A 17,718-nucleotide genomic window follows, 5' to 3' on the forward strand; every position below is an offset into this window, starting at 1 on the left:
CCCCAAAAAAGTAATTTTGACTATATAGTCAAAATTATATATATTCTATATAAAAACATATTTATTCTATAGTTGAAGTCAGAATTATTATCCCCCCTGAATTATTAGCCCCCGTTTATTTTTTCCCTAATTTCTGTTTAAGGGAGAGCAGACTTTTTAAACACATTTCTAAACATATTAGTTTTAAAAACTCATTTCTAATAACTGATTTATTAAATTTTTTGCCATGATGACAGTAAATAATATTCGACTAGATATTTTTCAAGACCCTTCTATACAGCTTAAAGTGACATTTAAAGGCTTAACTAGGTTAATTAGGCAGGTTATGGTAATTAGGCTAGTTATTGTCTAATGAAGGTTTGTTCTGTAGACTATTGAAAAAGAATAGCTTAAAGGGGCTAATACTTTTGACCTTAAAATGTTTTATTTTTTTTTTTATTAATAACTGCTTTTATTCTAGCCGAAATAGAACAAATAAGACTTTCTCCAGATGAAAAAATATTATCAGACATAACGTAAACATTTCCTTGCTCTGTTAAACATCATTTAGGAAATATTTTAAAAAGAAAACAAAAATTCAAAGGGGGGCTAATAATTCTGACTTCAACTGTAGCCTATAATGTGTAGTAACAGTAACATTGTATGCGATATAAGAAATGACATGAATTACAGACATCAGTCAGTGATAAAGTTTAGCTGAATTAACTGAACTTGAGATGAGAATGCTTTTTTATTGTCTCCCCAATCAAAAACAATTTGCGCAAAATGACAGTATTTAAGAGCCATGCGGTAAATGACTGTACTACACTAATAACATAAGCACTAGCATGAACACATGCAACACACACAGAAACCACAAGTGGGAGGAAGAGTGTGATATTTAGATGAGAAGAGAGGACGGATATTTAAATGTCACACATGTGGCATCAACTTTACCTTTTTGTTCTTCTAAAAGGAACACAAACAATAAACACAGATGTTAGAATATCTAACAAAAAGACCTCAGTAAGACATCTTAACTTAACTTTTATATTAAACAGTTATATTATACAGTATTTAACAGCGTTATGGGTCTCTTACCAGCAGTGATGCCACAGGTCACAATGGAGGCGATGCCAGACGCTTGACTTCCTCTCAGGCTCTCAATGGTCATCTTTGACTGGCTGCTGATTCTATGCTTTAGCTCTACTTTCTCTGACTCTAGTTGGTCTATGTCAGCCTGGAGAGCATCCATGGTCTCCTCAAACTCCCTACGGATTAAAAATAGCCATATTAGACAATTGTTTTACAGTGTTAGTGTCATCGTCACTATAAGACGCAAGAAAATGTGTCCTGAAGTAAAAACCTTTTATATGGATTTATTTTAAAATTTGAACTCATGAATCTTCAAAGACAGGCCTGTTATGAACTATAAGATTGTTCTTCAAACATGTGCTTTTGTTAAACCTGTATGTAATTAAGCTTATATTTAAAACAATTATGCTTCATTAAAATAAAATAATAATTCTGTCATCATTTACTCACCCTCAACTTGTTTCCAAACCTGGTTTTCTCGAGAACACAAAGGTAGACATTGAATGTTAGAAACCTGTAACCATTGACTTCCTTTGTGCTTTTCCCTACTATTGTTATCAATGGCTACAAGTTTCCTTTAATCTTCAAAAGATATTTTTTTTCTTCAATGAAAAAAAAACTCAATTGAGGGTGAATAGATGGTGAGAGGATTTTCAGAATTTGTGGAGAAAAACTAAACATAAAAATTTGGCCAATCAGCTGTGGAGGGCAGCTTGCACAAAAGGAGAACTTTAGTTCTACCCACTTAAATGAAGCACCGTAAGCAACTGTATGTAAATGAGTCAGTCTCCTGACATTTTCCAAAGCTTTATATTCAGGTTATATTCAATTTGATTGCATCATTTGCAATGCTTCATGGGATAGTAGTTTTCCCCCCTCAGCCTGTAAGTTTTGCACATTTCTATTCTGGCTGATTTTCCAATGCCTTTTTACTTCACTTATCTGGTAATGTTATGATTCTTAATGCAGGTGAATTGTTTAATAACAGCTAATAATGCTTTAATATAGACTTTAAGAATTCCTATAGAAAAATTATTTTAAAAATACAAACAAATACCCATATTAGGAATTTAAGTAACAAGCTGTTGTAAAAACTATATGCAGCAATCCTCCCTTTCATCTCTTACTTCTCCTTCTTTTTCAGAAGTGAATCAGTCTCATCTAAGATAGCCTGGATCTTCTCCACTCGCTCATCTGCATCTTTAGATGCACTGTCCAGCTTCTTCTCCAGCAAACTGAGACGTACATTGGCCTCACTCAGTTCCTCGCCCTGTAAACAAAACCATTTTTACTCAGAATGTTCACATAATTCCTGCTTCTATTAAAGTGGTGGACAGTGACTAAGTATGATCACTTTACTACTGTTGTTAAGTGCACTTTTAAAGTATTTGTAAGAAAAACAAATTAACATCATTACATTCCTACTTGACATTGTATCAAATTGTCACCCGCTGAGAAACACAGAATGCTTAATTGGTGAATTTAATAGAGCCATTTGCGTCTGTTCTTGAGTGAACAACTCACTGATTCAATTGTTCCAGTGTTGGTCTGCAGTTAACAACTCACTGACAAGCTTGTGAGTTTTCAATTAATGACTCACTGATTCTATTAACCAATTAGTTAAGGACTAACTGATCCAAATGATCCATTTAAAGTGAGTCTCCAATTAACAACACACTGAATCAAAAGTCTTTAGTTGATGATTCACTGATTCAAATGATCCATTCTGAGTGAGTTTCCAGTTAAGTCAATGAATCAAATGATCCATTTAAAGCTAAGCTGCGCCTCAAATCGCATACTTATGCACTATTCTATGCCATTTCTATGCCATTTTTGTATAAATAGTGTAAGTTCACACTGAAAACTCTAAAAATAAAAAGTGCACTTAAATTACCCAGATGATGCACTCATACAGCCGGTAAAATGAAGTGTGGAATGATGGACACTTCACGCACTCAACGACCACAGATTTGCTCACATAGCGGAAGGGGCGGAGCTATCGGGCGCACATGTTGGATAACTTCATTTATTTTGGATTGTGAAAGCAAAATTCTCCTAGGAGAGTGATTATAGCGCCTCTTGATTCTGATTGTGGTTATACTCATGGCAGGTATTATTTGATAGTTTGGTCATTAATTTAACCGATTTGGAAATTGTCAAACGTCATCAGAGAAACGGTTTGAAAATCTGCTTAGTAAAAAAAAACATTAGTGCTCCAATTGGGACGACACGTATTGTACAATGCACTGATATTATGTAGTTTCAAAATACAACATATTAACATTTTATTGTCGAAAAATCCAACATGGGTGTCTTAAGGAGCAAAAATACAACATATGGGCTATGTTCAAATATTCATTTGGGATGCTTTTCAAACTGAACTGGCCCCCATGACAAACTAATTGAACAGCTCTCTTCTAAGAAGCTATATGGTATATATATATATATATATATATATATATATATATATATATATATATATATATATATATATATATATATATATATATATATATATATATATATAGCAGTGTAGTGTATGACCCCTTTGGTAATAAAATTAAACAATTTCTTGCTAAATAGATAAGCATTCATAAGTAAATATATTTTATTTTCATACTTAAGTGCATTAAAAGCAAGTACTTTTGTACTTTTACTTAAATAAAATGGATGAATTTCTATTTAATGGAGTAATGTTTTTACTCAAGTGCTTGATTTGTGTATTTCGTCCACCACTTTCTCTTAGTATGTCTGAGTATGAGCTTCTACCTTTATTTTCAGAGATTTCTTGAGCTCTTTGATGACTGTTTCTCTGTCTTCAAGTTTGAGACCGAGTCCTTCAGCATCAGTGATTTCTGCCCTCAGTGCTGCAGCTCGGACTTCAACAGGAGATATCTGCTCGACGAAACAAACAGCCAAACAAATGAACAGCCATAGTGCAATGCAGACAGACTGATAAACACAAGCACAGAGAGTGCAGTCGTAATACCCCAGTCTGTGGTCTGTCAGAGTCATATTCGCCCTCCTGCATAGCGGTTGCCATCTTGTTCATGGTTGCAATGACAACGCTGCAGGACTGGCGCAGACACTCTTGGGCGTTTATGCCCTGCGACCCATAGATCTGAAAAAAAAAAACAGATACAAAGAGATTAAATTACAACTCCACTTGTTTATATTATACTATAGACCTTTTTCATGGCTGCTGCATGGTGGGCGCCATAGCGACCAGCGTCTTCCGGTAGAATGCTAAAAACTTCCATTTACAGCGTGTACAACTGGTAATTTGCGCTCCGAAAATGGGTTTCAATAACGTTTTTAATGGATAACAGAGTGTTTTTGTGACACACAACTTAGAAATGTGTCTGTTAAAGCTGTTATAATCTGTCACATGTGGTTCAAGCGCGTCAGAAATACGAGAAAAACGGCTCTTTAACACACGCACACACACAGAGAGAGAGAGAGAGTGGGAGAGAGAGAGAGAGAGCAAACCAGAGTACTGGCATGAAACTTAACAGGTATGAAAGTTGTGCAATTTACAAAAATGACCAATAAAAGTCTGTTATTGATCCTCTGCTGGCTGATTTGCTGTTCATTCTAATCGCGAGCCGTTTGTGTATTTCGTGTGTTGTTTTCACCACGGTTTGTGTTTTTCCGTCATTTCGAAATGACACTAGCCTATATTTTCACTTTGTCACAGTTATTGAATCAGTGTGTCAGTGGCACAGTACAGGCTACTTGTGTGTGTCAAACATTTTGGTGAATTACATTTGTTTGGGCTGGTTATATATTTGAAATAAAGAGAATATGTTGACTTTAGCGATGACGGGGCTTCATTTAAACTGCAGAAGATGCCGTACGTCTGACAACGAGGGGAAAACGCCTCACAGCAGCTGTTTTCCATCCTATTAGATCGCATTTCTTTAAATGATCAGTCCAGGAGATGGTGCTGATGGACAACAGTATTAGTTCAAAGAGGATAAAAGTAGGTAAAAAAGATTAAAACTATCGTTTCAAAGCTGTCTAAATGTGACTGTTTACACGCATCAGCTGCCAACCGGAAGTTCTTCGCATTCTCCTTGCGCATAAACGCAAAGCATAATGGGTAATTTTGCGTTCCAAGAAAAAGGTCTATCCTATTACTGTATACTCTCAGAAATAAAGGTAATAGTGCTGTCACTGATACTGCGGTCATACCAAAAGGTTTATATTTAGGTCCACAGGGTGCATATTGGTACCTACTACTGTATAAGAACTTAACACAAACACTTTACATCATATAATGACAAGGCACATCATGAATAGGAGATTTTATGCATGCTTATGGCAGCTGTCATTAAGAGTCATTAGCTTATGTAATTTTAAATTCAAAGGTGACTTTGTTTGAGATGTCTTTGTTTTGACAACTTGACAACCAAATACATCTCATCCCTTTGTCATGACACTAAACATTACCAAGACAACAAAACCTGTCAGTGTCATTGTCAATAAAACTTGACATTATCAAGACAACGTATCTTGTCATAAATCTGTCATAAACATAATTGTCATGAGACATTATAATTGTGTAGTGGATATTTTTCTGATCACTTTTGTCATCAAAATTTCTCAGTAAAAATGTCAACACTTTGAAAAATAATTTTATAACAGTGTCATTAATGTTTATTTACATTTTAATGAAAAATTCAGTTTTTGAGGTTAAGAAAAATATTAACCATGTAAAGAATTATAATAGTCTAATGACAATAATGCTTATGACAGATTTACCAACACCCTCTTCCAGTTGTTACCCCTTATATCATAATATATATTATATCAGGGGTTGCAACAGCGGAATGAACTGCCAACTTATCCAGCATATGTTTTACTCAGCAGATGCCCTTCCAGCTGCAACCCAGTACTGGGAAACATCCGTACACACTCATTCACACACAAACATTACCAGGCATTTTAGTTTATTCAATTCCCCTATGTCTTTGGACTGAAGTTGAAACCAGAGCAACCAGAGGAAACCCACATGAACAGAGGAAGAACATGCAAACTCCACACAGAAATGCCAACTGACCCATCTAGAACTCGAAACAGGGACCTTCTTGCTGTGAGGTGACAGTGATAACCACTGAGCCACCTTTTTATCATTCTCTATTTTTGTTTGCACAATTTATATTTTATAATCATTTCATCTTTTATTTCAGTTGTGGGGTGATGCAGGCAAGCTATTCACAAGACTGACTTAAACTCACCTGCTCGGCTGCTTTAAAGGCCATGTCCTCCAGTTTGACTGCTGGAAGTCCCTCATGTTCGCTGAGAGGAGCGATAAGCTGAGCGGCTGCTGCTGCCACTTCCTGGAGGACGGCATTCACCCAGGCCAGCTGTCTTCTACTGTCCGCCAGCGCCTCGCACACCTACACACACACACACACACACACACACACACACACACACATATATAAACACGCACATATATAAACACGCACACGCGCGATCAATGCGTGAATAGCCAAGACAAAATTCAGAGGAGTCATCGGGATAGGTCAAATCAAAATTGCCTTGTTCTTTTGATATACAGGGTGGGCCATTTATATGGATACACCTTAATAAAATAGGAATGGTTGGTGATGTTAACGTCCTATTTGTGGCACATTATTATATGTGAAGCGGCTTGTAAATAGGTCATGAAAGAATAAAGTTACGTTTAAAACCAAGCACACCATTGTTTTTCTTGTGAAATTCCCAATAGGTTTATTAAGGTCTATCTATATAAATGGCCCACCCTGTATATCAAAAGATATAATTGTTGCCCATTGATTTACTAGCATTCACAGGACTATATAGTTTATTTATGTTTATGAGGATAGTAAAATAAGGTAAACTGTGAGATATTATACCCCAACACTATTCATACATTAGACTAAAACCCAACAGAAAGTCAATATATATCATATACATTCACTTTAATCATAAATATTGATTTTTTCCAACATTCTTTAGAATATCTTATATTGGGTTCAACAGAAGAAAGTAATTTACAAAAGTTTACAACCACTAGAGTGTGAATAAATGGCGAGGAAATTTGAACTGTTCTTTTAAGCTTTAATGACCTTTAACCCCCCAGTAAATAGAGTCTTTTCATAAAGTAAGTCAGGTTGAGGGTTAAAAAAATAATACTTTTTAGTGTAAAACCTAATAAGAACCCAAATAAATATGTTAAACTAATTTAAAAAATGCCATGACCCCCTTTACATGTGGGGTATTTGAAAGAGATGTGTATGTGTACTACCTGTGGGCCGAAGCTGAGGGCAGCTGGGATTCCTGGTGCATCGGTGCCTGGCATTCGACGGCGGATCTTCTTGCAGAACTGCCGTATGTCACTACAGGATGTGTCCAGATCCTTCAGCAGCACACAAAACGCCTCCTCGTCCTGTCCTGTCTGTATGAAGGCCCTCAGACGGCCCACCTCCACCGCCATACAGTCCAGAGCACTCTGGGTGAACTGCAGACACATGTGAAGATGAGTTAAAGATGTGTGTGGCAGAGCTGATCTCACTCTTTCTGTGTGTGTATGTGTCTTACTCTTATGTGATCTGCCAGCTGCATGGTACAGTCCTCAGGCTGCTCAGCCAGATGAATACTGTAGAGGTGCTGCAACAAAGAGAAATATAGTAAATAACTTAATTTACTCCTCCTGAAGGAAACACTACTTCTATACTGTATATAAATAATCATGCACTGCGGCCATGCTAATAAAACCCAGAGGACCAATTCAGCACTTGCTCCCTCAAGGTAAGTTCCTCATAAATGGTTTATAAAGGTTGGTTTTTAAATTTATGAGAATAAAAAGGTCTGTGATTGTAGTGAGTGTGGCAGGGCTGGTGGTGTGAGTGCTAACGACCATCACCTGTGTGCACCACCTGTCTCAAGTCTCATGGAGGAGCTTTGGATTTTAAAAGGAGAGACAGCAATGGAATAAGAGAAAATGCTCAGGCCTGGTCCTGTCTGTTCTTCCACTGATGTCTCTCCTAATTTTAAGATTCAGAGCTCCTCCACTTTTTACTCACAAAAAGACACTGCAAAAATCTTAAATCATAAATTACTCTTCCAGGTTTTACGCTAGACCTGAAGATCTTTGCCCCAACCCGACGGGACGCAGCAGGACCCAACAGGTTTGGATTATATAATTTTAAACAGGGTCGGGTCGGTCTTCTCTTGCGCAGTAAATGAATAGTGATGTGAAGCATTTCAATTAATGCGAGAAAGTAATCAAATAGTTTGTTACAACATTAAAATACATCCTTGCAAAATCCATCAGGTAAAACAAACGATAAAGGAACCCTGCTGAAAAATCCAGCTTAAACCAGCCTAGGCTGGTTGGCTGGTTTTAGCTGGTCGACCAGGGTGGCTTTAGAGGGGTTTTGGCCATTTCCAGGCTGGTTTCCAGCCATTTCCAGCCTGGTCTAAGCTGGTCAGGCTGGAAAATTACCAGCTAAATCCAGCTAAAACCAGCTTGACCAGCCTGGTTTAAGCTGGACATAGCTGGTTTTGGCTGAGCTCCCAGCCTGGCTAGGCTGGTCAAATCATTGCCGGAATGAATTTCCTCTCAGAGTTGTCATGACAGAATTACAGTTTTGCAAAAGCTACAAAATGTCATGCTGCTGTTATACCTGATAGTATTTAATAGCTTTGGTAAGAGGCTCCACATTGACGGTTTCGTCTAGCAGGTCTTTGTACAGCAGGTCAATGAGGAAATCCAGGGATCGCTCATGAACGCTCAACTCCGAGTACAGAGAGCCCACACGCTTATACACATCCACACTGCACTGACTCAGAGCACTGTGTCACAGAGAGAGACACATCTTAAACATACAACAACTTCCTGCTTCAATAGGAAACACATCAGGTAAATAATGCTACTTATTAGCATATTTGCTAATGCTGCAGTAAGCAGTGTTAGACATACTGTTCATATTTGTGCAGCGCTGCCTGTAGTAGTGTGAGAGAATAGATGAGTCCCGCAGCAAAGCTCAGACGCTCTCCAACAGCTCCTCTCATGCCAGGCTTCTGAGAGCAGCTCTCTGTCAGCTCAAACTTCTCCTGCGCCTGCTTGCTGATCAGCTCTGACTGCAAAAACACGCACAAACACATTCAAACAAAACCTGGATTAGAAGTGTGGCTTAGCCGTTAGCATGCATGCTCATTGTGAAAGTTTTGCTCTTTAAATTGACACAAAACAAAAGTTGGAATGGGACTAATATGCGAGTGAAATAACTTTTCTAATGAGATCAATTTTAGGGAGGAGCTTGATGTGATTTGTTGGGACCTGATTGGATGATTCCATCTTGTTATTGCTGTTATGTCATGTTAGTGACAGGTTGTCCTGTCCTCATGCTAATAAATGTCATTAGAAAAAAAGATAACATGATGCCACTTTTGACATTATGTGTAATATATATCTGTGATATCTTATGAATGTGTCTGTAAAATTTTAGTTAAAAACACAAAACAGATCATTTATTATATTATATATCATTTTACCTTTAAATGCAAATGAGCTTGCTCTCCGCCCCCTTTCAGTAGAGGGTGGGGAGGGTGTAAATATTATGTTTAACATATGAAAATGCCTTGTGTTTCAAGAGCTCTATTTGGCAGAAAGGGATTAAAAGTGTAAATTTACTACTTTAATAAATGCATGTTAAACTTGTAATCTTGAACGTTTGTTAATGTCTTTTCAGTGATGTTCTAAAATAAAACTGTCTATATTAAAATATTAAATATTTTGCTGTAAAGCTGTTGTCATGGCATCCAGTCACAATGTATCATTTGCTGTAATTAGGGACACGCTTGAACGCAATTAATGTTTAATGAAAAAGGTTAGTTTCCAGAAAGAAAATAGAGGTTAATTTTGCTCCAGTCCACCGTTAAACTGGTTTGTTTGCATAGTAATGAGTTGAGAAGAGTGCAAATGTCATATACTACTAGGAAACAAAAGTTTAGGCAGCAGAGTGCCATTTCAAACATTAGACTGTTCTGTATTTTGTACCATGTTACTTTTGACTTACCTCCGATTGTGTTTTGTTGATAAAAATTGCTGTCACATTAAGGGCCCTATCATACACCCGGCGCAATAAGGCTCAAGACATGTTTTCCCCGACGTGTTGCTATTATCAGACAACGCAACTTTAATTTTCCAGTTTTCTGCCACATTGTTTAAATAGCAAGCAAATCCATGGGTGTTTTGGTCTAGAAAAGATGTGTGTTAAGGCGCATTGTTGGCGCATTGCTAATTTGAGGAACTAAAAAAGACTGAAAACAGGTCTAAAGTCCAGTGCAGAGCGCGTTAGTTGTGCGCCTTGTTTACACATTGCATTAACACACAAGATGTACAGCAAAACAGAAATATCTTTACAAATGAAAAAGAATCAAGGAAATAAAATATTACAAAAATGATTATTTTCTACATAAATATAAAAACCTCTGCCTTTATGCCTTCTTCACCTTGGGGGGCTTTTTTTAGTTTATGCATGACAATTTGCTTTTGTATGTTGTTATTATTATTAGCAGTATAATTTACTATATGTATATTTATTATATTTGTTTTGATAAAAAGAAGCTTAGATTTGCCCACCTGTCAGATGACGTATGTAATACTGTTTTTGGGTAAAAGCCGCCACTCATTTGAGTTAAGAAATGATTTGTTTAAGATCACTTTTAATTCATATCACACATTAAAGTTAATTTTATATAAAGTCATAGTGTACACAACAAATTCTGGGCTTGTTGCATAACAAATGCCAAACTTTTATAAATTTTTCATTGGATTTTAGGCATGGACATATATATTGCGATCGTGATTTCCATAAGTATTAAAATGCTTTATAAACGTTTATAATTACCATTTCATAAGTCTCCCTATACAGTTGAATAAAGCGCTTGGACCCGAAAGCCGCTTCGCATGACGTCACACTTAACAAGCAGATAGGGCATAGCATGTGTATTTGGATATAACTCAGTTGTTTGACCACACTTCGTTATTATTGTTCATTTATTTGTTTGCTGGAAACTAGAACTGAATTTAGAAATAGTTTTGAAACAAACCTTTGCGCTTAACAAACAAAATTAATTATGTAGGCTAATGGATGCCTGTGTGTAGCCTACAACATTGTTTCCTTATCCACGAAAGAGAGAAAGTGAAAGTAAAAGTAATGGCCGATTGGAGGATGCTCATTCTTTATCTTTGTGCTGCAGATGATCTGTTTAATGGTTTTCTCACTAGTGAAGCTTTCAGTTTTTCCACCTACAAAGCGATGCAACTGACTCTTATAGGGAATAGGAGATGAGACTTTGATTGGTTTATGCTCAAAACCCATAACTCATTAAGAGAATAAGCACAACCCTGTTGGACCATGCGCTGCGCTGCAGAGCATATTTTTCCGTCCTTAAAATAACAGAAGTGGATTGGGACATGCCCTTAATGCTTTGCGCCCTGCGTTTTAGACTTTGCGCTTAGATCATTAAAATAGAGCCTTAAGTGTCACTTGTCATTTTGTCACATTTGTACTTGTTATTAATGCATTTTTTAAATGCAAAAGCCACTTGTTTTTTTAAACGGTTGATTGCTCTAGGTTCATGTTTATTAAAATAAAAATAAATAAATAATTATATAAAGTTTTAAAATTCAATTATAATAAAACATTCAATTATAAACACACACAGATATGCAGAGAAGGCTGACCTTACAGATGAGCCGTGGGATGAGAAGAAGTGCCAGGATGCAGTCATGGTCTCCTCCGTGTTTCAGGAAGGAGTCAGGCATGAAGGAAATCAACAGTGACACCTGTCTGTTGGCTTGAATCACCTCCATTTTACGCAGCTCCATTTCTATGGCCTAAAATTACAAACAGACACACATTCACATTAGAAACACATACAGCTGCTAAATGTCCAACAGGATTTGAGGGGGAAAGGAACCCCTATATCCAAACATCAATTTTTAGTTGATGAAAACTGTATGTTACACAAGTTCTGCTCAGAAAAGAAATCTCCAAGATGACCCAATACTACTAGTTAGATTTTAAAGCATGCATAGATGATTTTTCTGATTCAAGCAAGATTCGGTCTGCCATTCTGGAATAGCAAGCACACTAACAAGTACACTAAAGACTGCAGCTTCTCCCTAGATTTTTTTTTTTTTTTTTTTTTGTGTAAGACTTCCAAAGAATAGACTAACCATCAAATAAACAGGAATGAATGACTACACGTGTGATTCCTGTCTAATCTGACTATTTGGTGAGTCTATTTTTGAACAATTGTTAGATTTTCTAAGACTCCAAATTTAGCATAGTTTTAGCAAAGACATCTATGTTTTGACATATATTTGACATCTTCTAAACACAAGATTGCTTAATGAATATGATATGTAGCTAGTGTGTCTCTTTAGACAGAAAAAACAAATACAAAACAACTACTACTATTATTTTTTAGGTTATCCATGACATTTTACACAGAGCATTCAAAAACTTACTCTTTGCTAATAAAAACCAATCCACTATTCCCATTCAGGGCCAAGCGAGAAATTAATCTCTTTAATATATTTATGCAATGGATATAATGTCCAAAATAATATTTACAACCAATGAGAAGTGTGGTGTGGTGATTTGAAGTGCTTCTTTTACCCTGGTTTGTAAGTCACTTTGGATAAAAGTGTTTGGTAAAAGTAAAAATTTAAATGTAAAATTTACATGTAATTTGTAAAAAAAAAAGAAAAAAAAAAGAATAAAACAAGTAACATTGCAAATTACAGCTACTTTTGTTTTACCAATTTTGTGCATCTTCAATGAATAAACGTATTTACTTCTTTTAAGAAACACATACGGATGCTTAATTTAAACATTTAGGTAAAGATCCTCCACAGGGTTTCTACAGGTTTTATCAAGTCAAATGTAAGACTTTTTAGGACCTTTTTAATATCTTTTTAAGACCATAATGAATTTCATTTCTTACACAAGGCTAAAGAGTAAAATTGCTATAAAACCTTAAAAAACGTTAAAACAAATCTTATTGTTAGCAAGATAATTAAACCATATTAATAAGTGAATAGAGTTAATTCATTCATTTTCTTTCCAGTTTAATCTGAGGTCGCCACAGCGGAATGAACCACCAACTTATCCAGCATATGTTTTACGCAGCAGATACCCTTCCAGCTGCAACCCATCTCTGGGACACATTCATACACACTCATTCACTACGGACAATTTAGCTTACCCAATTCACCTGTACCGCACGTCTTTGGACTGTGGGAAAACCGAACCAGCGACCTTCTTGCTGTGAGGCGACAGCACTACCTACTGCGCCACTGCGTCGCAAAATAGAGTTAATAATAAACATTTCTTAAAAAACATTTATTGAAATATATTGTTAGTGATTGGATGGTTATACTGTAGCTTTATATAAACATAGGAAAATTGAGACCCGTTTACAATGATTTAAGGCCTACAATACAATATTTTAGTGCATTTAAGACTTTTTAAGGCCTAAAATTTGGTTCTTGAAATTTAAAACATTTTAAGACCTCGCAGATACCCTGCTCTAAAACAAACCCTCATTTAAAATGTGCAAATGTGATTAACATTTGTTTAATGCGATTAACATTCGTTTAACACATAAAAAGTAAATGTTATTTAGTATGAATGAAGTGCAGATGCACACATCACTTGAGTTGCTTAACTGTAGTTCACAAATTCTCTCCTATTGCATCATGGGAAGTTTAAATCTTTAGTCGATGCACACTTCAGAATCTCACCATCACCGAAAATAATAGGTAATTCAGGTTCTTTTCTGCTGCAGTATTTTTTGAATATTAGCTCACATTGCATTTGTTCACTGGATTTACCTTGGCGTAGGCTTTGGTTTCAGCAAATTTGATCTTGAAATCAAAGATCTCTGCAGGCTGTTGTTGCTGCTCAGAATTGGCTTCCTGCTGGCTCATCAGCTCCCTGTTTACCTCCTGATACACATATACACACACGCACACACACACACACACACACACACACACACATATATAAAGATGTCATGTACACTACTCACTACAACAAAGTGATGGACTGCCATTTTAATTGCTTAATTTCTGAGATTTATTTTTAATTTGATCAAAACTTTTACATAAAAACAGATCACCATTTTGACCTAATAGACTATTTTCTGTCCTGTTTTAACCACCCTCATCGGAACCACACCTAAAACACTGTAAGAGCATGTTAGACTCAGAAGGATTGGCTAATAGTTTGTAAATGTAATCATTTTCCTAAAAACCTCAAAGGTTTGAGTTCTGAAACTTATAGAATGTTTCAAAAAAGTCAAATAAAAAAGATCAAAAAGGAATGCTGACTTCTCAGCCCAAATGAATTGCGCTCAGGCACACCTCTTCCAACCTCATCCAAACCAGGGATCCTGGGGGAAACCACGGGGAGAACATGTAAACTACAGTATACACAGAAACGTCGGCTGGATTGGTAAGGATTAGAACCAGTGATGTTCTTGCTATGAGGCAAAAGGGCTAACCACTGGGCCACCCATCTAGAAAAGGAAGAGGAGTAGGGGTGGAATTCTTCAAAACGAAGCTGGCTGTTATATGGAACTTAGGCTATATATAGTGGCTTAGGAATCATTTGATTGGTAAATCATGAATTGAATAATGCGGGACCGGCTGCAAGCAATTATAAGCACGTGATCTTCTCGAAATTAGTTTATAAATAAACTTCACGAGTTCAGTCGTACAAAATTGCACGATTTAAAAAGGAAGCGTGACACGTAACCCCACCCCTAAAGCCAACCATCATTGGGTAATGAGCAAATCGTACTAAATTGTACAAATAAGATCGTAAGAATTCAAACGAATTAGCCACTAAATCAAAAAGTTATGAATTGCCATGAGATTGTGTTGGTTATAACAGAGACGCTTCCTCGTGATGTGAAGCAGATGTGTGAATCACAGCACATTATGGTCCCATTAACACTGCCAATTAAATGTGACCCAATTCCGATTTTTTGCTCATATGTGAAAGATTGGATCTGTTCTATGGCCGTGTAAACACGTAAAAAACACATGCATTTGGATATTCATAGATTGGTTTCAGGCCTCCTTCATACGAGGAAGTAAATCAGATATAAATCGTATATGTGACAATGCGACTGTCATGTAAACAGGCAGATCGGATTTATTAAGGTTTAATGACATAGAAGAAAGAGCATGTGTGGAGATGCCAACGTGGTAAACAACAACAACAGAGGAAACATGGAGGAAAGTGGTCAGTCGACACAACTCGCTCCCACCAGACCTGAGATATCTCTCATACCCACATATTCCTCTGAATGCTGGAGGACACCATATATAAACCATTGGTGCCTCAAAATCATTTTAAAGTTGGGCGAACTTCGTGTTTTTTTTGTTTTTGTTTTTTTGTCGATATTAATACACGCACTGCGGGCTACACATAGAACAACTTTATTCTCTCTAACACCAGTGCGCAACAGGCAAGGGCTACATCTTCAACTACACACATACATTAGGGCTATACCATTACATAAACTGCGTGGGGGTAAATCTGGACTGAACCATTTACCGCTTATCCTACACTTCACATATTTCGCAGAGCTAAAAACAAGACAATTTCTTCCATTGTGGCTAGTGTGGCACAGATGCTAAAACTCGCCTTTATGCATGCGCGACATCATAATTTGTATGGCAAGTGTAAACACATGAATTGGATATGGGTCACAATTAAAACAACGTGTAAACAGACAGGCAAAAAAAATCAGATATAGGCAACAAATCGGAATTGGGCATCAAGACCTAACAGTGTAAACGGGGCCTATGTTAGCTGACTAATCAGAGCCTTTTGGGAGCAGGTCTTCGAAGGGAACTAGGAAATATGACAGTAGCTTTCATGTTAGCAGAGTAGCTGTATATAATCAAAGTAGGATAAATGAAAAAATAATGTGACTTTCTACAATTGAAGAATGAGCACAGATTGCTTTGCACCCCATAAACACAACCAAAGCCGTAAAAATACACTCTGGACGACCCCTTTAAGTATAACAATGTGAGCAATGTTTTGTTTTGTGTGTGGTGTAGTACAGCAGCACCTGCAGATTTGCTGTGAGCTCTCTGTATTTCTGGATGGTCTGCTGATAGTCTGCCACAGTTTCCTGTGCCGCCTCCACCCTCTTCTCCGCCTCCCTGACGCCAGCAGCGCCCAGATCCAGCTGCTCTCTGAGCTCCAGCTCTGTCTCTCTGGCGTTCTCCTGGAGCTCGTCGTTCATCTCATTGATGGCTTCCTGCATCAGAAAATGACACAATTAGTGCTCAACATAAATATTTAAGTCTCACACATGCATCACAAACTCAGGATCACATTTCTACACACTCTTCCATCCCTTACCAGATCAGCGACCGTTTCTCTGAGCTCGCGCACTTTCTCCTCCAGGTCCAGATTACGCTCCGTCAGCATCTCCACCATCTCCTCTGCTCCGAGAGACGCATCCACCTGTCACATACACACCCATATAATATAGTGGTCATCTATAAAATATAATGTATTAATGGAGAATGGATCTCTAAAACATCTCAAGTGCTAGTGTCAATGCATTCAAAATATCTTTTTGATATAACTTTGGCTCGAAATGTATTATGAAATACACATGGAATTCTGTTACAAACATCCTACAGTATAATGATGAAAATGCAATCTTATGAATTTAGGGCAAATGATACTGCTACTTTTTTTTTTTTGTGCATTAAACTCATCCAACTCAATTTGTAAATTATAACATCAAATTAGGTTTGCAACTCATAAAGCATTAGAATTAGTATGTAGCTTGCATTTTTAAACTGTGGTTATAAATGTAAATTCTATCATTTAATAATAATTTTCACTTTGTACCGAACGTTACTAACATCGAGAATCCAAGTTTAAATAAAGAAATACATTCCCATTTTGAATATTGAATTGGCATTTCAAAATTAATTTTCTAACTGATATGCTTCCATAGTCATCAGCACACACCTAATATTTGCATATTAAAAGCAAATAATTACATTTTGAAAAAAATATGATGATTAAGTGGCGTTCAAGCATCGGCTGGGTCAGTTGGCGTTTCTTTTTCCAAAGACATGCGCTATAGGTGAATTGGGTAAGCTAAACTGTCCGTAGTGTATGAGCGTATGTGGATGTTTCGCAGAGATGGGCTGCGGCAGGAAGGGCATCCACTGCGTAAAAACGTGCTGGATAAGTTGGTGGTTCATTCCGCTGTGGCGACTCCGGATTAATAAAGGGACTAAGCCGAAAATGAATGAACGAATGAATAATGATTAAGTATAATTTGAAAATAATTAAACAATAATTATTATATTTAGAAACAAGTATGGTACTATGGTACATTCATTTATTCATTCATTTTCTTTTCGGCTTAGTCCCTTTATTAATCTAGGGTCTGTCAACTTTTCCAGCAAATATTTTACTCAGCGCATACCCTTCCAGCTATAACCCAACACTGGGAAACACCCATACACTTGCATTCACATACAATACGGCCAATTTAATTTATTCAATTTACCTATAGCGTATTTCTTTGGATTTTTGGGGAAATCGG

General features: G+C 36.8%; 1 protein-coding gene across 18 annotated transcripts in view; it reads right to left on the reverse strand.

The window, feature by feature from the left end:
• Window positions 1–17,718, reverse strand: part of dctn1b (dynactin 1b) — an 85,924-nt gene that overhangs the window by 9,332 nt on the left and 58,874 nt on the right. For 8 of the 18 annotated variants that reach the window (XR_015505763.1, XR_015505762.1, XR_015505759.1 and 5 more), the window contains 13 exons: window positions 16,509–16,613; window positions 16,213–16,404; window positions 13,958–14,071; window positions 11,801–11,953; window positions 9,029–9,189; window positions 8,733–8,901; window positions 7,645–7,713; window positions 7,352–7,564; window positions 6,315–6,476; window positions 4,064–4,195; window positions 3,844–3,969; window positions 2,202–2,344; window positions 1,065–1,250 (listed from right to left, as the gene is read on the reverse strand). Coding sequence is in view for 10 of the 18 variants with exons in the window: in XM_087279060.1 (XP_087135186.1) it covers window positions 937–948; window positions 1,081–1,250; window positions 2,202–2,344; window positions 3,844–3,969; window positions 4,064–4,195; window positions 6,315–6,476; window positions 7,352–7,564; window positions 7,645–7,713; window positions 8,733–8,901; window positions 9,029–9,189; window positions 11,801–11,953; window positions 13,958–14,071; window positions 16,213–16,404; window positions 16,509–16,613 (1,921 nt within the window). In the remaining 8 variants the exon portion in view is untranslated. Of the gene's footprint in view, window positions 1–936; window positions 949–1,064; window positions 1,251–2,201; window positions 2,345–3,843; window positions 3,970–4,063; window positions 4,196–6,314; window positions 6,477–7,351; window positions 7,565–7,644; window positions 7,714–8,732; window positions 8,902–9,028; window positions 9,190–11,800; window positions 11,954–13,957; window positions 14,072–16,212; window positions 16,405–16,508; window positions 16,614–17,718 lie in introns of all 18 variants that reach the window. The other 10 variants (XM_087279060.1, XM_087279058.1, XM_087279053.1 and 7 more) reach the window with 2 other exon arrangements.

This window comes from Danio rerio, chromosome 13, assembly GCF_052040795.2.
Source record: "Danio rerio strain M-AB ecotype USA chromosome 13, GRCz13ab, whole genome shotgun sequence".
Classification (NCBI taxonomy): Eukaryota; Metazoa; Chordata; class Actinopteri; order Cypriniformes; family Danionidae; genus Danio; species Danio rerio.